An 18,486-nucleotide genomic window follows, 5' to 3' on the forward strand; every position below is an offset into this window, starting at 1 on the left:
TTTTTTGGCCAATTAAGTAACTTTTTATTTGAAGTGTTAGAATTAGCAAAAAGACTGATGGTATTTTCTGAAAATTGTAAGGTCTTCTAAAAACAAAATTGTGTGGGTACTGCAGAAAGCAAATTTGTGCATTAATGTTGGAATGTGATGAGCGCAGACGCTCATCACTTTGACCCTTAGCACAGGGTTGAGAAAATCCTCAGCAGCGAAAGGGTTCAGGGAGCTGGGGTTGCATTTAAAAATAGTTATTTCACAAGTCTGAGGGTGTAGACAAGTTTTCATTAGTATTATTATTATTTCATAAATACAGTCTGCAGAATAACCAGGGGTATTTAGCTGTTAAGCCTGAGAAGACATGCATTTAGAGGACAGAAAATGTGTGTCTTACCTGTTTGAGTGATCCAGCTTGCTCAATGTAATTAGTCAAATAGAGCAGCTGTGAAGAACTCCCTTAAGAAGACATGGTGGGCGAGTTGTTTGCCTGTCAATCTGGGAGGGGAGGAGGAGCGAAAGCTTTAAAACACTGTTTGAGGGCATTTATCTGTGTGACCTATGCTGGACAAGCTGGCTGGTGGCTAGAGGGAAGGTCTTCGTTACTTAGTGATAGGGCCATTTGGCAAGTCATTGTATGAACCTGAGAACCTTTGTCAATGGCTCATGTTCGCATGTAATGTTGATTGGTCTATGGTCATCCTGACAAAATAAACCATGGTGCACATACCCAGAATCAGTGTGCGTACTTCGACTATAAAGCTTCCTTACCACAGTTCCTAAAGGAGTTGTAAACTTTTGAACACATCCCATTTTTATGACCTGCTAAATAGCAGTTGTGTTGCCCTGGGCTCTCCAATGTCTATACTCAGGGGCGCCGAGAGGGGTGGGGAGCGGGTACTAATTACCTGGGCTGCTGGAGGTGCCCGGGTCCGGCGCCGCCCCCCTCCCTCTTAAATCACAGCAGCCTGCAGTCTCCTATGCCTGTGGGGGGAGTGATCACGCTGATCGTGCCCCCCCCCCCCCTCGCGTCTTTGCCCCGGACTGAGGGGTTCACAGCTCTTCGCACAGCTCTTCGCACAGCACTGCTGCAAACTTTTTTTTTCTTTAAAATCTTAAGAGGGTGTGGCCACGCCTCCCACAATTAGGCTATGACCCCTTCGCCCAGGCCCGCCCCCACCTCTCTACGCCCCTGTCTACAGTAACCAGTAGTTGGGCCCCTCTAAGGCACTTGATGCAGCGCACAAAGTACCATTCAATCCGTTCAGTCAGTAATACTGAATGATGAGACGTCTCCATTAGTAATTGTAATGACCGCTATAAACCGCTAGATTTGGGTCCTGATTGGTGGTAGGAGGGAAAGCACTCCCCTGTTTATTATGTAGGGCTCAGCACATAAGAAGAGGCAGTTGTCCAAACCTAAACAACCCCTTTAAATTTTTCCTGCCTTGGACTGAAATCAAGTCCAAAAGACAGCTTAATTTTTTTATGATATTTTGCACTATAATATACAATTTAGGTATACTATAATATACAATTTAGGTATACTATAATATACAATTTAGGTATACTATAATATACAATTTAGGTATACTATAAACAAAATCACAAATTAAGCATTCCACAGGCGCTGTCACATTCCACGATTCCTGTCTCTTTCCGCTCCACCTTGTTAAAGAATTTCTGAAGTGAGGAAAGAAATAAACAATTATACTCCAAACAGCAAATAAGTCTTTAATGTGTTGAGGTAATCACCTGAAGGGACTCACCTATGTAAGGTGCCCTATAATCCCATAACAGTTTCTTTTTAATTTCATCTGCCACACATAATCGTATCTCCGCTGGGTATTGTACCAAACAAACCTTCCCACAGGGAATAGACTCACCTGGGATCAGGTATTGATGTTCCCCAAAAGGTTTCTTTAAAGGTTTTCTCTGGTCCCTCAGCACATATGCACAGATGTGTTTGTATGGATTAACCTGAGTTTTCATGCAGAAACCATATTCCAAAATCATTTATTAAGATGAAAAAAACAAAAAAGTACCATACATTTCTCAGCAAATTGCAGGGTTCACCTATAGAGTTCATGATCACTTCATCCGGATTGAAGTGTGACGCCAATCTTAAAATTTTTAGTTCTGAGGTGAATCCAGTAAAGCCAAAAAACAAATAAAATACACCAACGCCTTTTCGACCATATAGGTCCTTCCTCAGGGTGGAAAAAATAATCCCAAATAAAGGCGATACTGTTGACACAGTAATTTAAAAATAATATTCCAAAATGTGCTTTTTAGCTGGTAGAAAATAATGTTTTTCTCGCCCCCAGCTATGGCTGAGGTGAAAATAAATCGGGTACTTATAAGGAGTCCGCTGCTCCTAACAAATGGGGTGATTCAGCTGCAGACACAAGCGCTATCGCAGCTGCTAACATGTTAGCAGCTGCGATAGCACCATTATAGTAATAAAGCAGGAAACATTACGCCTCCTGCATGTATTACTTATCCTAGAATTTGCTATCACATTGGCCAGCTGAGTGACCCATCGGGTCACGCAAGCTGGCCACCGCAGATACATCAAAGAATCCAGGAAATCTCAGTCAGCCGATGGAGGTTCTGGCCTCTTCCTCCTCCACCCCCCCCCCCCCCCCCTCCAACAGCCGCAAAACGCCTCCGTTTTGGGAGATGGAAGCCATCACTATTCCTGACCACAAACAGCAGCAGATGCGCAGTACGGGTTTGGTACCTCCGCAGATTCACGACCATCGGGAATCAGGACCAAAGAACATGACCGAAACATTGCAAACAAAACAAGAAAAAGTGCAACGATTTAATGTACAAAACATTTAGCGAACATGGGTTACAATAAACATTTCATATGCAGTCATAACAGCCTCAAAAGCAGCGTTGGCACCGTTGTTGGCAGGGTGGAGGAGATGATGGTATAAGTGGGCTTAGGAGGAGGGCCCTGCTCTTAAAATCTAAAGAATACGACTCAGAATAATGGAACTCTCTATATATGTCATAATATGTTATAAATAAATAATACTTTAATATTTTTTTTTACCAGGTCTTATAAGGCTATCGAAGAAGATAATATGAAGTTCCCACTTATTTATGGAGAAGGCAAAAAGGTTTGTCTATAAGTACTATCTATATACAGTATCGATTGAGTAAGTATATTTAAACTAAGGATACACATGGTAAAGGGTGACTTTAGTTAGAGCTGCCATGGCTGTTTTTAGCACCTGTTACATGAGAGTACAAATATGACCAACTAACATGGATTTCTGGTCTCAGCAAAGTTTAGGTCACATGAATGTCCTAGTTTTTTGCTTCCTAATTCAGATGTAACATATCGGGGAATCTGTGAAACGGCGTCTGATGTATGGGGCCCTTAAGTTAATAACCGATTCTGTAGTACAGCTGTGTTTCCTGTGATGGATGAGGGTCTTGTTGGCTCCACTTTTCTGGGTGCAGAGGGGAAATGTCACATCCTATTTTACCTTTCAGATCACTTTCCTCTACTAATTTTAACGTTTTTTGTTATGTTCATAAGAACATTCTTGATTTAACCTAATTAAGGTATAAACTAATGAAAACAAGGAGTAATCTTGGCTCTGTAAAATGTTATCTGTGAATCTGGAAATATTACATACTTTGGTATATTAGCTGTATACTAAGGGGTAGATATACTAAAGGTCGATTTTAATTGATTAAAAATCTATCTCAATCGATCAGCATCAAAGTTGTGTTTCATGGGCTAAATCACACATTTACTAACAGACAATTTCTATGTATTGATTTTTAAGTGTTAGTAAATGTGCGATTTAGCCCCTGTAACACAACATCGATTTAGTAAATATACCCCTAAGTTTTAAGTAAATGTTGTGCAAAGTGAGTTTGTCCATTTAGTTCTTTTATATATTCCATGTGCACAGAATTGTTTGCTCCATGCTGAATGCATAAGTCACTGAACAGGTATTGCCCCTATCCCACCATCATGAAGAGAAATTCTGGGCACTTCTGCAAAATTTTGCCTAGAAATGCACAGCATGGGGGCACAAATGTAGGCACAGGCCAATGGAGAGGTGAGATGCAAACAGACACAGCAGTGAGTAAGCAGCTTTGTGCACTATCCGGGTGTAAGTGATCGTCTGACTCCATGCTTTCATAGTATAAACATTTACATCTTTGTCAGTAATGACAGATACCTTTTATTATTATGTGTATAGGCTAGAGTGTTGGCCACCATCGGAGTAACACGGGGGTTTGGAGACCATGATCTTAAGGTGTATAACTCAAACATCTACATCAAGCCGTTTTTATCCTGTGTACCTGGGGTATGTATACCATACAACACTTTGTGTCCTTATATATAATAATCCAAATAATATTTATCCAGTGACATCTGTTATAATTCACATTATAACTGTATACGGTCTCTAGATATGAAATTTCATTGGTATCTCTCTGCATATGCTTGTAAAACCTTTCTCTTTTAGAGCTTATGTCCCAGTTATCTTATGACTGCACAAGCTTTCCAAAATAGATGCTTTATTTCCCAGAATCCAGATGTTTTGTGCCAATAATACCAAAATAGCTGTTAAAGTATATTATAAGCAGGTTTATTAATGATAATCAAGATAGCACAGATAAACGACATCATTCGGCCATTCACTCATGCTTCAATAAGCATTGCTTTTACCCATTTGCTGTTTTGCTCACTCATTGCACTTTACGGCCTGCAAAGTCTCAGGGCTTGATTCAGAGATGGACGGATTTGCAGAGCCGCACACAGGCGGCTGTGTAAATCCGGCCATCTCCGATGCAAATGCGACAGACGTTGCAGGCTGGGATCACCATTGCAACCGATGGTTACTCCTTTGGTCAGGTTGCGGGGGCTGAAGCTTCCCGCTGCCTGGCCGGGTGCTGGTCACGTAAGAGGTCAGGAGTCTGCGTCCGTCGATGCAGACCTTGGCCTCATTCATCCTAGAAAAGGTGACCAGGCACGCCGCACCCCCCAAATGCAGCAGCATGTCAGTCATGCTGCACGGTGGGGATCACAGGACACGTTCCGCACATGTGCAAAATGTGTCCTGCGCAGACCCCTAAAAATTGGACATGTACGTACGCCCAATTGAGAGTCAATAGTTATGCATAAAGAGTACCCATACTTATGAAAAAAATAAATAACTGACGTGACACCACAACCCCAGGGCTGTGCAACTTTTGTTTAAATTGTAAACGGCCACCAATGTTTTATTATAATTAGAAATATGGAAGATATGTTGAGTCTTGAGTTTCATATTTAAAGATTTATTATTAGCACAACAGCTACATTACAGTACTTCTTCCTATGCAAAGCGTATTTAAAGGAGTTAAGACATGACCAGTCACTGACACATGACATGCCACTAGATAAAGGAAGTGCTGAATTTCTAAATTCTTCTATTAGACGTCAGGAGACTGTCACTCTGACACCAGGGTGGAGGGGGATTCATATTTCAAAATGTGTTTGGGTGGCCCTAAAAAAAAAATGTATATACTGTAGCGAGCAGCAGTTGGTATATATACCAGTAAGTATAATTAGAACAATGTTTGTTTTTGACGTGAAGTAATGTGCATCATTACACACAGAGCTGTGCAGTGTTTTTCCACAGGCACAGTTAAGGTGCGTACGCAATAGACAATATTTTACACGATTCGCCCAATTTGACGCGTCGGAACGACAAATCGTGTAAAATGTGTCCACTCACGATGCCGATGCGCGTACCCACTGGTCGTACATCGCATCTTCAGATCTTGCCTACTGCAGGCAAGATTTGCCAATGTCATACACGATTTTGTGCAATAGATAGATTTTGTGCACGATAGATCTTTAGTCAGTTTGGACACTTTTTGGCACCATATCGTGTCCTGGAGAGTCTGGGAACTGCCGGGGAGAGTTCAAGGGAAATCGCTCACGATATTGCATCGTGAGCACATCGTCTAGTGCAGTGGTCGCTAACCTTAATAGGATGTGAGCTACTCGAGAAAAATTAAACTTCCTGGAGAGCTACTAACATTTTTGAAAAAAATCGAAAATCTTGCTAATAACCGAAAAATTAAAGATCATTTAATGAAAAAATGTTTCATAGAACACAACAATGCATTTAATTAATACAGTGATATTGTTGCACATTTCACTTTTAATTACCAGCTCCAAAGCGGTAAGTACAGTAGAGGAACAAAAGATATCGTTAGGGCTGCTGTGTGATTTTTTTTTTTTGGTAGGGCTGGGCAGTTGTCTCTCGCCCCAAATGCAGTCAACTTCCGTGATGTCCAGATGGTGTCAGTCACGTATTGTGTCTCCCTATGGCAATCTGCTGACGCGCTTCGCTGTGGGCAACCCATGGCTTTATCAGAGGTCACTTCCTCCTAGTTGACTCGGCAGTACTGCAGCTAGGAGAGCTAACCAAATTATGGCCGCGTGCTACTGGTTGGAGACCACTGGTCTACTGTGTTTGCACCTTTAGTGTTCGCTTGGGCTGACAACTTAGTATTGCCATTCAAAAAAATAAAAATGTGATATATTCCATTTGGGTGTATTTTATATTAAATGCAGGAAACACAGTATCTGGGTGTGGTATAAATAGTCAACAGTATCAAGGTCAGACATTCTGAAGGTCGATAGTAAAAAGGTCAACGCGGTCATTAGGTTGACCATTATTCTGTAGACATGTATTTAGGTTGACATGGTTAAATGGTTGAGTCAGCCAAAAGGTCGACATTTAACATTTTTTTGTTGTTGTTATTTTTAACCCTAACAATCCTGAAAAACCATGTAGACATATTAGTGTCCTTTTGATTGTGTCAACCATTTAACCCTTTCGACCTAATTACATTTCTATGGAATGATGGTCGACCTAATGACCATATCAACCTTTTTACTGTCGACATTCAGAACATGTTGACATTCTGAATGTCAACTTTTTTACTGTCGACCAATTGACCGGTATCCCAGCATCTATAGCATGTATCAGACTGGTTTAGTGATAGCTGTATCTATCATTGTGTGCTGTGTTTATGTGCAATTACATATTGTATTCAAACACAAAAAAGTTTGATCTTATTTGTTGTACTTACAAGGCTACCATATCCATAGCTTAAATTATTTACTATTTTTTACAGGATGTAGTGAATTTACCTACAATCGGGATGCCAGCAGTCCAAATCCGAATCCCGACATCAGTTCAGATGGTGACGCCAGAATCGACAGCCGGCATCCCGATCAGAAGTATAGCTGGCTGGGTTAGCTGTTAGCTGCGGGGGGGAGCGGTTAGGTTTATGCACCATGGGGGGGTTAGGGTTAGGCTGCGGGAGGGGGGAGGTTAGGGTTAGGCTGCGGCCAGGGGGTTAGGGTCAGGTTTAGGCGCTAAGGGGGAGGGTTCGGATGCAGGAAAGGAGGGTTGGGGGTGAATGGGGAGGGTTAGGATACTTACCTAGCACCTGATGGGATTCTGAGCATTGGGATGCCACTGTCTGTGTTTTAACAGCCGGCATCCCGACTGCCAGTCTCCCATACCCAACCCATTTTTTACAGCTCATACAATTATGCATTGATTGGCCCCTAACATACAGCAAGTCATGCACCACTGTGTATTAACTTTCACATGAAATTATTATTAATCCATATAAAAAAGAATGTCTATGCTTACTGAACGGGGTAGCCGTCGCTCAGGGTCTCGCACCAAAGGGAGCATGCTGTCAATGGTGACTGACAGCATGCCCCCTTTGGTGGGCGTGCCAGGGGCGTGGCTTCCAGATGGAGGCGTTCCCATGGGAACACCTACCGTCTGGGTCCGGCCCCACTGACATCAGTAGTGATGTCAGTGGGAGTGATTTTGGCTCTGATAGAGCCAAAATCACTCCAGGGCTTGCGGCAGCGAGACCCTACCGCAGGGTCTCGTCGCAAGCCCAATGGTCGCGATGGTCTTGACCATCGCGACCATCATCATGGAGGCTCGCATAAGCTGTGGGTGGTAACCCACAGCTATGCGAGAGTCCAAGAGGCCGCTCCAAGTTGAGGTAGGAGGGCCCTGATTCAGAGTGAGCGCTCTGGTCAGAGCGTCCGGCTCTGAGTCAGGCCCATAGCCGGTAAAATGCATGTGTGATTTGTTTTTTTTGTTCCTTTATCTATTATTAGGATTGTTTGTGTGATTTGGCAAAATTGATTTTTAAGAGGTGATCTCAAGCATCCATTATTCATTTTTAAGGGATATCCATTTTGTCTCTAGAAGCATATACGCATGATTTTTATCCATGGGATCCTGCTGTGTGGAATGTTCAACACTCCAACCCTCCAAGACCCCGCATCCTTTGCTAGCTACATAAGAGCATAGAGATTTTCAGTATTACTGGAACGCCTGCACAGTGTTGATTTAAGCTGATTGGACAAGCCTTGCGATCTTTTTTTTTTTTTTTCGTCTCCCTGTGCTTCTCATGTGAGGTTTTCTTATTGTTACCACTAAGTACCTATTTCCCTTTCAATGTGTAATTAATAAATTATGTGTTGCTGCTTTAGGTGAAAGTTTATGACTTGGCAGAATGTGAGCATGGAGCTGATGATGTCATGGTAATGGGTACTGATGGACTGTGGGATGTCATTACTGACAGAGAAGTGGCGGATATTGTTCAGAGAGTGTTTGCTTCCCATGGTATTGACCAACCGAACAGGTAAAATAGACCTTCTCACTGCATATAAAATACTAGTTTGCATACTGGGGCAATGCTTGTATGCAACCCCCAAAACTTGAACCTCTAGAACTGTAGATGATAAGAAAGCTGTAACACATGAAGTAATCTATTATCAGGCATTATGCTTTTTAAACTGACAGTTGTACATCACATTACATTGTTCTTATTTATAAGCACAGAATCAGCAGATCTTATATAAAACACTATACATAAAAGAAAATGTTTGTAGAAAGCTGCATTGTATCGCCTCCTCTTCTTATCATCGTGTTCTTTGCTCTTCTACTAAAAGGCTATATTACAGTACACTACATTACAGATTACTTTGTTATATTTCATTACAGAATGAGTAATTCAACTGAATACTCCAATGATATAATTTTACAGTACATGGATATGATTTTGCAAAGCACAACATATTTGTTAACTAATCACACAATCAGTATTCCCTGTGACAAACTCACAGCAGGCTCTCGCGCGCATGCAGCGTCGCAGTCACAGCAGGCTCTCGCGCGCATGCAGCGTCACAGTCACAGCAAGCTCTCGCGCGCATGCAGCGTCACAGTCGCAGCAAGCTCTCGCGCATTCAGACTTACAAAGCAGGCTCTCAGAGATGCATAGGGTCACAGATTCAGGGCTACAGAGACACATACATACATACATACATACATACATACATACATATAATCAGAGTTGCACAGACTGGGGCACACAATATACAGATGTGTCCACATACATCTAACCTCCTCCTCCTGTGTTAAACAGCCCTTCTAGTTGCGCGTCTCGATAGCACAAAGCGATGTAAATAGGATGCACTCGCAGCTTCTGGTAATTAAAATGATATGCAGCATGCCTATATTCTGTGTGACTATCTGCATGCGAAACGTTACGTTAGTGTTATAGCCGCTGACACAGTAATGTAGCATTTCCCGCATGTAGATATAACCACAGTCGCACACAGAATATAGGCATGCCGCACATCACTAATCAGCATAAGCTCCATGTGCGTCCGAAACGCATTACTTTGCGAATAAGAGGCACCGTAAGGGAAAAAGTCGCACAAAGACTTTCAGCGCTGCAAAGAGACACGCCACTCACGCTTTATGTGCAGTGTGACTTGTAGCGCATGGAGGAAAGATGTACGGTACTGACCACAAGTTTTAGGCAGGTGTGGAATAAATGCTGTAAAGTAAGAATGCTTTAAAAAATAGAAGTGTTAAAAATAAACTTATCAATTAACAAATGCAAAATGAATGAACAGAATTTTAATTTATTTTTTAAATCAAATCAATAGTTGGTGTGACCACCTTATGCCTTAAAAACAGCATCAATTCTTCTAGGTACACTTGCACAGTTTTTGAAGGAACTCGGCAGGGAGGTTGTTTCAAACATCTTGGAGAACTAACCACAGAAGGATTTGAGCAAGCCTAAATGCACAGAAGATCTGTATTTTTATGTAATCCCAAACCGACTCAATGATGTTGACATCAGGGCTCTGTGGGGGCCATATCATCACTTCCAGGACCCCTTGTTCTTCTTTACACTGAAGATAGTTCTTAATGACATTGGCTGTATGGTTGGGGTTGTTGTCCTGCTGCAGAATACATTAGGAGCCAGACGCCTTCCTGATGGTATTGCATGATGGATAAGTTTCTATGTTTTTGTGCATAGTTGAGTCGCTTACCACGTCCAAGGTATGGCTTTTTGGCAATTCTTCTATGAAGACCACTTCTGGCCAGACTTCTCCAGACAGTAGATGGGTTGAACTAGGTCCCACTGCTTTCTGCCAGTTCTAAGCTGATGGAACTGCTGGACATCTTCCGATTATGTAGGGAAAAAAGCATGATGTGTCTGCCATCTGATGCACTAAGTTTCCTTGGCTGACCACTGTTTCTTCAGTCCTTGACTTTGCCCTTTTCTTTTTGCTTCTTAAAAAGAGCTTGAACAGCACTCCTGAACCCCCAGTCTGGTTTGAAATCTTTGCCTGGGAGAGACCTTGCTGATGCATTATAACTACCTTGTGTCTTGTTTCTGTGCTCAGTCTTGCCATGGTCTATGACAGTGTTGGCTAACCTTGACACTCCAGCTGTTATGGAACTACATAAACCCAGCATGCACTGCTACAGTTTTGCTATTAGGGCATGCTAAAACTATGGCAGGGCATGCTGGAATATATAGTTCCACAACAGCTGGAGTGTCAAGGTTAGCCAACACTGGTCTATGACCTGTGAAATGAAACGATCTTCCACAACCTCACCTTTGTAGCAGAGTTTGGCTGTTCCTCACCCAGTTTTAGGCCTCCTATATAGCTGTTTCTGTTTCAGTTAATGACTGTATTTCAACCTACATACTGTATGAAAATGATGATTACCTGTTTTGTATGATTGGTTTATCATACACCTGACTATAATCCTACAAAATCACTGACTTTCTGCAAGTGTACCTTGAAGAATTGATGCTGTTTTGAAGGCAAAGGGTGGTCACATGAAATATTGATTTGATTTAATTTCTCTTGTTCGTTCACTTTGCATTGTGTTAATTGATAATAATAAACTATTAACACTTCTAATTTTGAAAGCATTCCTACTTTGCAGCATTTTGTCTACACCTGCCTAAAACTTTTGCACAGTACTTTATGTGGACACATCTGTAGTGTTCAACCACCCTTTTACCTCACATCACTGGCTGAGTAGTTTCCACTGCATAGAGAATGGACTCCAGCATTGCCACCTCTGCTATCTCTCATGCTGCATATAGGTCAAAAGTCAGGGATCTGGGCTGTATCATGTTCTGTGTAGCTTCAACCCCACCTCCCTCATAGGAGCATGAGATTTGAACATGTGCTAACTATGCATGCACAAAATTATAAAGTAGGAGCACCCAGTGCTGCGGAAGGTCTTTAAGTAAACATCATCTCACGGCAGCCATGCCGTGTACTGTATGCGCAAGATCTCTCAAAGATAATTCCTCGGTGGAGCAAAGTTTTCTTGTAATGCCCCACATCATAACATATTGCTGATCAGATACTTAGTATGTTTAATGTCATTAGTAAACTGCTACAGTATCTGGTGACATACTAAAGGTAATTTACCAGTCACAAATCTATAGACTTACAGGGCACCTACTTGTCCATGAAGCAGGGCTGCCATCAGAAATTGTGCAGCCCAGTAGGTTTTTTATTTTTTTTTATTTTTAGGGGTTGGGGTTAGTACCCATTCAGCTAATAGCAGGGCGTAAGGAACTGATGTCTGCTAATCTCTTCCCAGAATGCTGCCAGGCTTCCTCTGCAGTGTTGTCCATTCAATTTAGATGTGTGTGGGGCCTGGCGGCATTGAAGTGGAGGGCTTTCCCTCACTGTGACCTTACGGTGTCTATGCTCTTTCACCAAACGGACACCTTTTCCTCTAGCACCTGGAACAGATAGCAGGCAGCTGGGGCACTGCCCTGACCGTATTCCAGCAGTTTTTGTGGTTCGTAAATTACCTTAATGTCTTTTTAATTGTAGGTAAGTGAAATCCAACTCTATAAGAATGTGTGTGTATATTATATTATTTATGCATTATGTATACTGTATGTAGTTATGTATTTGTGTTACAGATATAATCTTGCTGCACAAGAACTAGTCCTCCGTACAAGAGGGGTTCGGAAGGAGAGTGGCTGGAGACTAGTAAATGGAAAGCTGGCCTCTCTAGACGACATATCTGTTTTTGTTATTCCATTAGCTGGATATGGGAGCTGAGGACAACAATATGGAAGATGTGTTTATATTATTGGCACAAGGATCGGATGGTACATTACCTCAATGTAATATTTTGGAGGCACAGCAAACGATAAGCACTTTAACAGAAAACACTTTCCTCAAAGACTCCGTGTTTGTAGCATATATTTTTTATTTAAATATAAGTTACAGGTTTGCAAAAGCTTAAAGCCAGTCTGTAATAAAAACACATGTTATGTGACACACTAAAGTCATTCCAAGTTATTTCAAATAACTCTACAAATGAGATAGTACATTACTTGTTACCCTTTCAGGAACATTTCATAAACGGTCACAAATATGGTATTGTGAATTGCTTACATTAGGGGTAAGCAACATGTGGTACTCTACCTCTGTGAAACTACACATTTCAGCATATGCTGCCACAGTTTTAGCATATCATAACAGCAAAACTGTGGTTGGGTATGCTGGGATGTCTAGTTCCGCAGAAGCTGGAGTCCCTCACGTTGCCTACCCCCAGCTTACATGATGCAATTTATGCTATACATATATGCAAGTTCAGTTTAAATACAGGTAAAGGTGTGTACACACAGTACTATATTTATGAACGATAACGTTTAATGATATATCGTTAATTTTTATGCAGTGAACAACCAACGATGCACGTTCCCGCATGAACGATAACGATCTATATGATCGTCCGTACATGCGGCCAACTTGCACGATCTAGTCAACTTTGCCTGTTCAGAGATGTGGCAGGATGATTTCACTGGAAGATAATCTTTCAAGTCGTTGGTGGTACAGATCGTACCGTGTGTATGCAGCTTAAGGGATTTGTACAGGGCAGAGGTCAAGCATAGAGTAGCCCTTTTGTTAGAACTGGACATAAAAAATCTGTGATATACAAAATAAAATCTGATACTGATAAATAAACCCATACAGCAGAGAAGGGATATTGTGCATTTGACAACACACATGGGATAAAAGTAGATACTGTGTATTGTCTATATACAGAGAACACAAAAAGCGATACACAAATTGGGACCAGGATGGTAAAGGCGCCTGATTTGCATAGAAATGTTTTTTGTATTTTATTTTGTATATTAACAATTAATTTTAAATAAACTGGATTATAGCTGAATTATTTGTCTTTTTTTTTAAGATATGATGTAGTTAGGGTGTTAGCTGGATGGAGATCTCCAGTAATGTATGAATAGGAGGACACAAAAGACGTGGCCTATTGTAATAGCAGACTTAAACCTAGGCTTCTGTCCATACATGCAACGTAAGAGTAGATACTGATCAGTAAAGCAGCATACAGAACAAATAGTGTTCAGTTGTCTGTAGCAAAAAAATAAACAATAAGCTAACTAGGACGCTACATTGTCAAGTTTTATCCTATACTACATGTTGAAGAGGTGGCTAAACACCCTACTTAGAAGGGTTGTCTACATGCTAACCCTTCTAAGTAGGGTGTTGAGCCACCTCTTCAACAATCATTGCTGACACATAATACAATCAAACATACAGCCATGTAATTCCCCATGCTCAAACAGCAGTACAATGGGTTGTACTGAAGAGCTCAGTGACTTTTAAATGGTGCGGTCATAGGATCCACCTTTCCTAAAAGTCAGTTTGTGAAATACCTGCCTTGCTAGAGCTGCTTCATCACGTGTTATTATTGTGAGGTGGAAACAGCCAGGAACAATAGCAGCTCATCCGCAAAGTGGGACCACAACAGCTTAGAAAAACAGGACCACCAAGTACTTACTGTGTGTATTGCGACAATTCGTCCGTCATCAGTTGCAACACTCTCTGCTGAGTTTTAAACTGCTTCTGAAAGCAAAGACAGCACAAAAACTGTTTGTTGGGAAGTTCATGGATTGGGTTTGCACATGGCAGATGCACAAAAGCTTCAGATCACCATGTGCATTTGCAAAAATCTGTGCTTTTGCAAGCAAGCCACCATTGAGCTCCAGAGCAGTGGAAATGCATTCTCTGGAGTGACACACACACACAGTCACAGTCTGACAGACAATTCTTGGTTTGTCGGTGCCAGAAGAACATTTAGAGCTCTGTAAGTGTACTGCTGACTGTAAAATTTGGTCAAGGAGGGATTATGGTCTCAGGTTATATTATATGGTTTGGCCAGTGAAGGGGAATCTTAATCAAAGTGCTACAATTACTTTCTAGAGGTTTGCTTCCAACTTTTTGGCAACAGTTTGGGAAGACCCTTTATGTTTCAGCATGACAATGCCCCCACACACAAAATGTCAAGCAAAAAAATATTTCCTACGTTTTGTGTGCAAGAAGCTAACTGGCCTGCATAGAGCACTGCCTCAACACCATTGAACACCTGTGGGTTCACTTGGAATGTCGACTGCAATCCCAGCCTTAACACCCAACATCAGTGCCTGACCTTACTAATGCTCTTGTGACTGAAGGGATGCAAATCCTCACAGCCATGTTACAAACTCTACTACTATAATAGCCTCCATTCTCATGGAAAGGATTTTCATTAAAGGGGGACATAATGCCAACATTTTTGTCATGAGATGTTCAACAAGCACATTCTGGTATAATGTTCAGGAGTTCACATACTTTTGCCCATGTAGTATGTATTCTTAGACCAGCATATGCACTTATTTATAACTAGCTGGGATAAACCGGCATTGTTCAGCTTGAAGACTGGACCTTTTATTTGTTTACATTGTTCTCATCTATAACCCCATTCCATTTATCTTGAAAAGGACACCGCTGTTTGCTAACATGCATGCAGTGATGTAACTACTGTGGGTGCAAGGGGTGTGGTTGCTATAGTGCCCGAGCTGCCTCTGGGGCCCGCCACTCCCCCTGCACCCAGTCATGCACACAAGGCAGGCCAGTCCAGTCAGGGCTGCCAAGGGGGGCCCAGGTGGCAGCGGTGTTGAATTAGTGCCGGCCAGCTGATTACAGCTGGCGCACTGGCAAGCAGACATGGAGAGATAGCGTCACCGGTCGGGAGGCAATCAGAGCTCACGGACCGGAAGCCAATATCTTGCTATGTGGCTCCCAAAGTTATAGTTACACCCTTGCATGCAAACACAGAAAGCTGACTAATATACAGTCAGGTGCATAAATATTGGGACATTGACAGAATTTTCATATTTTGGCCTCTATTCACCACCACAATGGCTTTGAAATGAAACAAACAAGATGTGCTTTAACTGCAGACTTTCAGATTTAATTTGAGGGTAATTACATCCAAATCAAGTGAACGGTGTAGGAATTACAACATATGATCTCTAAAAAAAAAAAAAAAAAAATTGCGATTCAGATAAGCACTATAATTTGTATTTGGTATGGTGTCAACTGGTTATCACTTTTTTTATATATTGGGCCAAATGTAATAGGGTGAGAGTTTAGCAGTAAACAATCACATTGGTTGAGTTTTAGCTTCAAAATGGAAAAACATCTGGATGAGTTTTACGAGTCTAAAAACGTGAGTTTGCATGTTCTCGGACTCTATTACATTGGCAGAGTTTAAAAGTGCGAGTTTGCTGCTATATGCTCACATTTTCTAAACTCTCACCCGATTACATTTGACCCATTCTGTTCACATTGGTGTCCATCTTATATATAAAATTAATTGATCAGCTTGTTTGATTGTCTATCCAGTTATGCATTCGGACAACTCTGCACTGATTTGGATGAAACCAACGTGAGATGTCCAATTGGATCCAGGCCAGGTTTTAGGGGGCTTAGGGTCCTGGTCGGACCTCCCATTGGTGTACTCTGGGCAGAAATTTGATCTATGGAGCCTGTTCTGGGCCTTCCACTGGATGGATTTGTATGAATACTTCTGAGAAGCGGCATTTGATCTAAGATGCCTAAAGGAGTAGTTGGGGTCCCTGTTGGATCTCACAGCAGAGTGCGCCAGGCAGAACACTGACCCTGGGAGCCTGTTCTGGGCCTTCCACTGGATGGGTTTGGACAACATCACATAATAAAACTTAAAGATTTAAACCCAGACAACGCCAGGTACTTCAGCTAGTTGGGAATATTGCACAAGGAGGCAACTATATAATAAATATATATATATATTGTAGGAGAGTTGGGAACTTCCATTCGGTGTCATTCTTGAAGGTGCCACAGAAAATAATAATGTTGTAGAGAACAGCACTCCATGTGTTTGTTACGGCTTACAGCATAGCAGTCATTACACTTGCTATAAAAATCGCTTTCATCAGACTTCTTCCAAATGCCTCCTCTCTAAAAGATCTTTTTGTCACTCCCCATTCATCAACTGTTTTGTTTCCTGCACTCACTGACTCATACAAGCATACAGAAATAATCATGTCCTATTTATTGCCCTGCTCATGGCTCTATTCCTATACCGTATGCAATACCCACTATCTACTCACACTCATTTCACTCCAAAACATCCTATACAACTCATACTTCCAATCTCTTAACCTTATGCTTATCCCTCCACTACCCTGCCCTTTTTCTATGCACTATGGAACACAAGATCAGTTTGAAACAAACATTCATCTACGATATATTCACTTTAAAATCCCTCAACCTCCTTACTAATACAGAAACTTGGCTTACTTCCTCTAACACTACTTTCTCTTCAGCACTCTGCTATAGTGGACTCAGCCAGTCCCATGTACATCCCTACATCCTCCCAAATCCAGTACAAATGACATACCTTCACCTACAATGTCTTAGCAACCTCAAACCTTCAGCTATTTTCATACCTCATCTTGAAATACTCACCTTTCAAATCTAACAGTGATCTGTACCCCACTCTCCAGCCTACATGATTTCCACTGTATTAACAAGCCACTGATGGAACTCGCTACCACACCTGAGCAGAATCTCCCCAGCTTTCAAACCTGAAAATGCCATCTTTATTAGAGGTTACACTACTCTCACCAATACTATTCACAACCTTCACACGTACCCAAATCACTGCACTAAGCCACACTTGCTCCTCTTGTCTCAGCTATGCCATTTCCCCACTAGACTAAGCTCATTTATAAGCAGGGTCCTCCCTATAATTTGTTATTCTGTCTGCATGTATCTTGTCTACCTTGTATATATACTCTGTGTTCACCACTGGCGTCTTATAAATCAAGGAGAATAAAAAAAAAAAGACATCACAACCACATTACTGGTATGAGAAAGAAACTCCAGCTACTACATGCTTTTCCCAGACTGTAAAATGTACTTACTGTAGTCGTTGACCAAACTATGCACCAAGAGAGTCTAACACATTATAGTCTCTTGGGTAACTCCCACGTTGTCATCTATAACACAGCCCAAAAAAAATTGGTTTCTGAATTCAAAAGTTAGTTTTGTTTTGTTTTTTTTTTCATTTGATCTAGTTCTTGAGATAATGGATACCCTCAAGTAATAGGGAACGTAGAAAAGACGTGTGCTTATATGAAAATCTACCGGAACATTCTAGAAGGTGAGACCCGTAAATATTCTAGGTGTACAATCCGCGATCATTCTAGAATGTTCCACCTTCATATATAAGTGATCTGCCACCCAACCAGCAGGCTTGTCTATTGTGTTTTTCTTGTCCATGTATCCAATCTAGCAAAACAGATGTCATGTTTGGAATCAACACCACAAAGTTAGCCCAAAATCTCTTTAATATGATTGGCAATAATAATCATAAGACTCGCTATTACCAATTGTGATACGAGTCTGTAAAATCTAAAAGGTATTTTTCATTTGATAAATATGATTTAATATTTTTCAGAATAAATTACACCAGTGCTACTGGGAGTTAGGCGAGTGTTAAAAGGTTAGGAAAATGGGAATTATTGGTCCATGTGGCCAGTGCCAATTTTGCCTACCATAAAATATGTGGAAAAGCAGAAGTACAGACCTGTCCACCACCACATAACTGAACCAAGGATGATATGTAAACCCAATTTACTTAATTTTATATATTTCTTTCTGAATAGCTCATTAATAAAACTTTATCGCCATGGGGTGCAGCGACAAAAATGCTGGTACTCTAGGGTGCCTGGATTTAAAAAAAAAAA

At 41.4% G+C, this 18,486-nt stretch overlaps 1 protein-coding gene across 2 annotated transcripts in view; it reads left to right on the plus strand.

The window, feature by feature from the left end:
• PPM1J (protein phosphatase, Mg2+/Mn2+ dependent 1J) overlaps positions 1–13,583 on the plus strand; it is a 116,059-nt gene extending 102,476 nt beyond the window's left edge. The window contains exons 7-10 of one of the 2 annotated variants that reach the window (XM_088475409.1): positions 3,059–3,122; positions 4,224–4,331; positions 7,162–7,267; positions 8,555–8,653. In XM_088475409.1, coding sequence (XP_088331535.1) covers positions 3,059–3,122; positions 4,224–4,331; positions 7,162–7,267; positions 8,555–8,568 — 292 coding nt within the window. In that variant the 3' untranslated portion in view covers positions 8,569–8,653. Of the gene's footprint in view, positions 1–3,058; positions 3,123–4,223; positions 4,332–7,161; positions 7,268–8,554; positions 8,707–12,321 lie in introns of those variants that run through there. The other variant, XM_088475408.1, reaches the window with a different exon arrangement.
• Positions 13,584–18,486: the final 4,903 nt, after the last annotated feature.

The sequence above is a fragment of the Taudactylus pleione genome, unplaced genomic scaffold (genome assembly GCF_031769625.1).
Source record: "Taudactylus pleione unplaced genomic scaffold, aTauple2 ptg000172l, whole genome shotgun sequence".
In the NCBI taxonomy this organism is placed as follows: domain Eukaryota; kingdom Metazoa; phylum Chordata; class Amphibia; order Anura; family Myobatrachidae; genus Taudactylus; species Taudactylus pleione.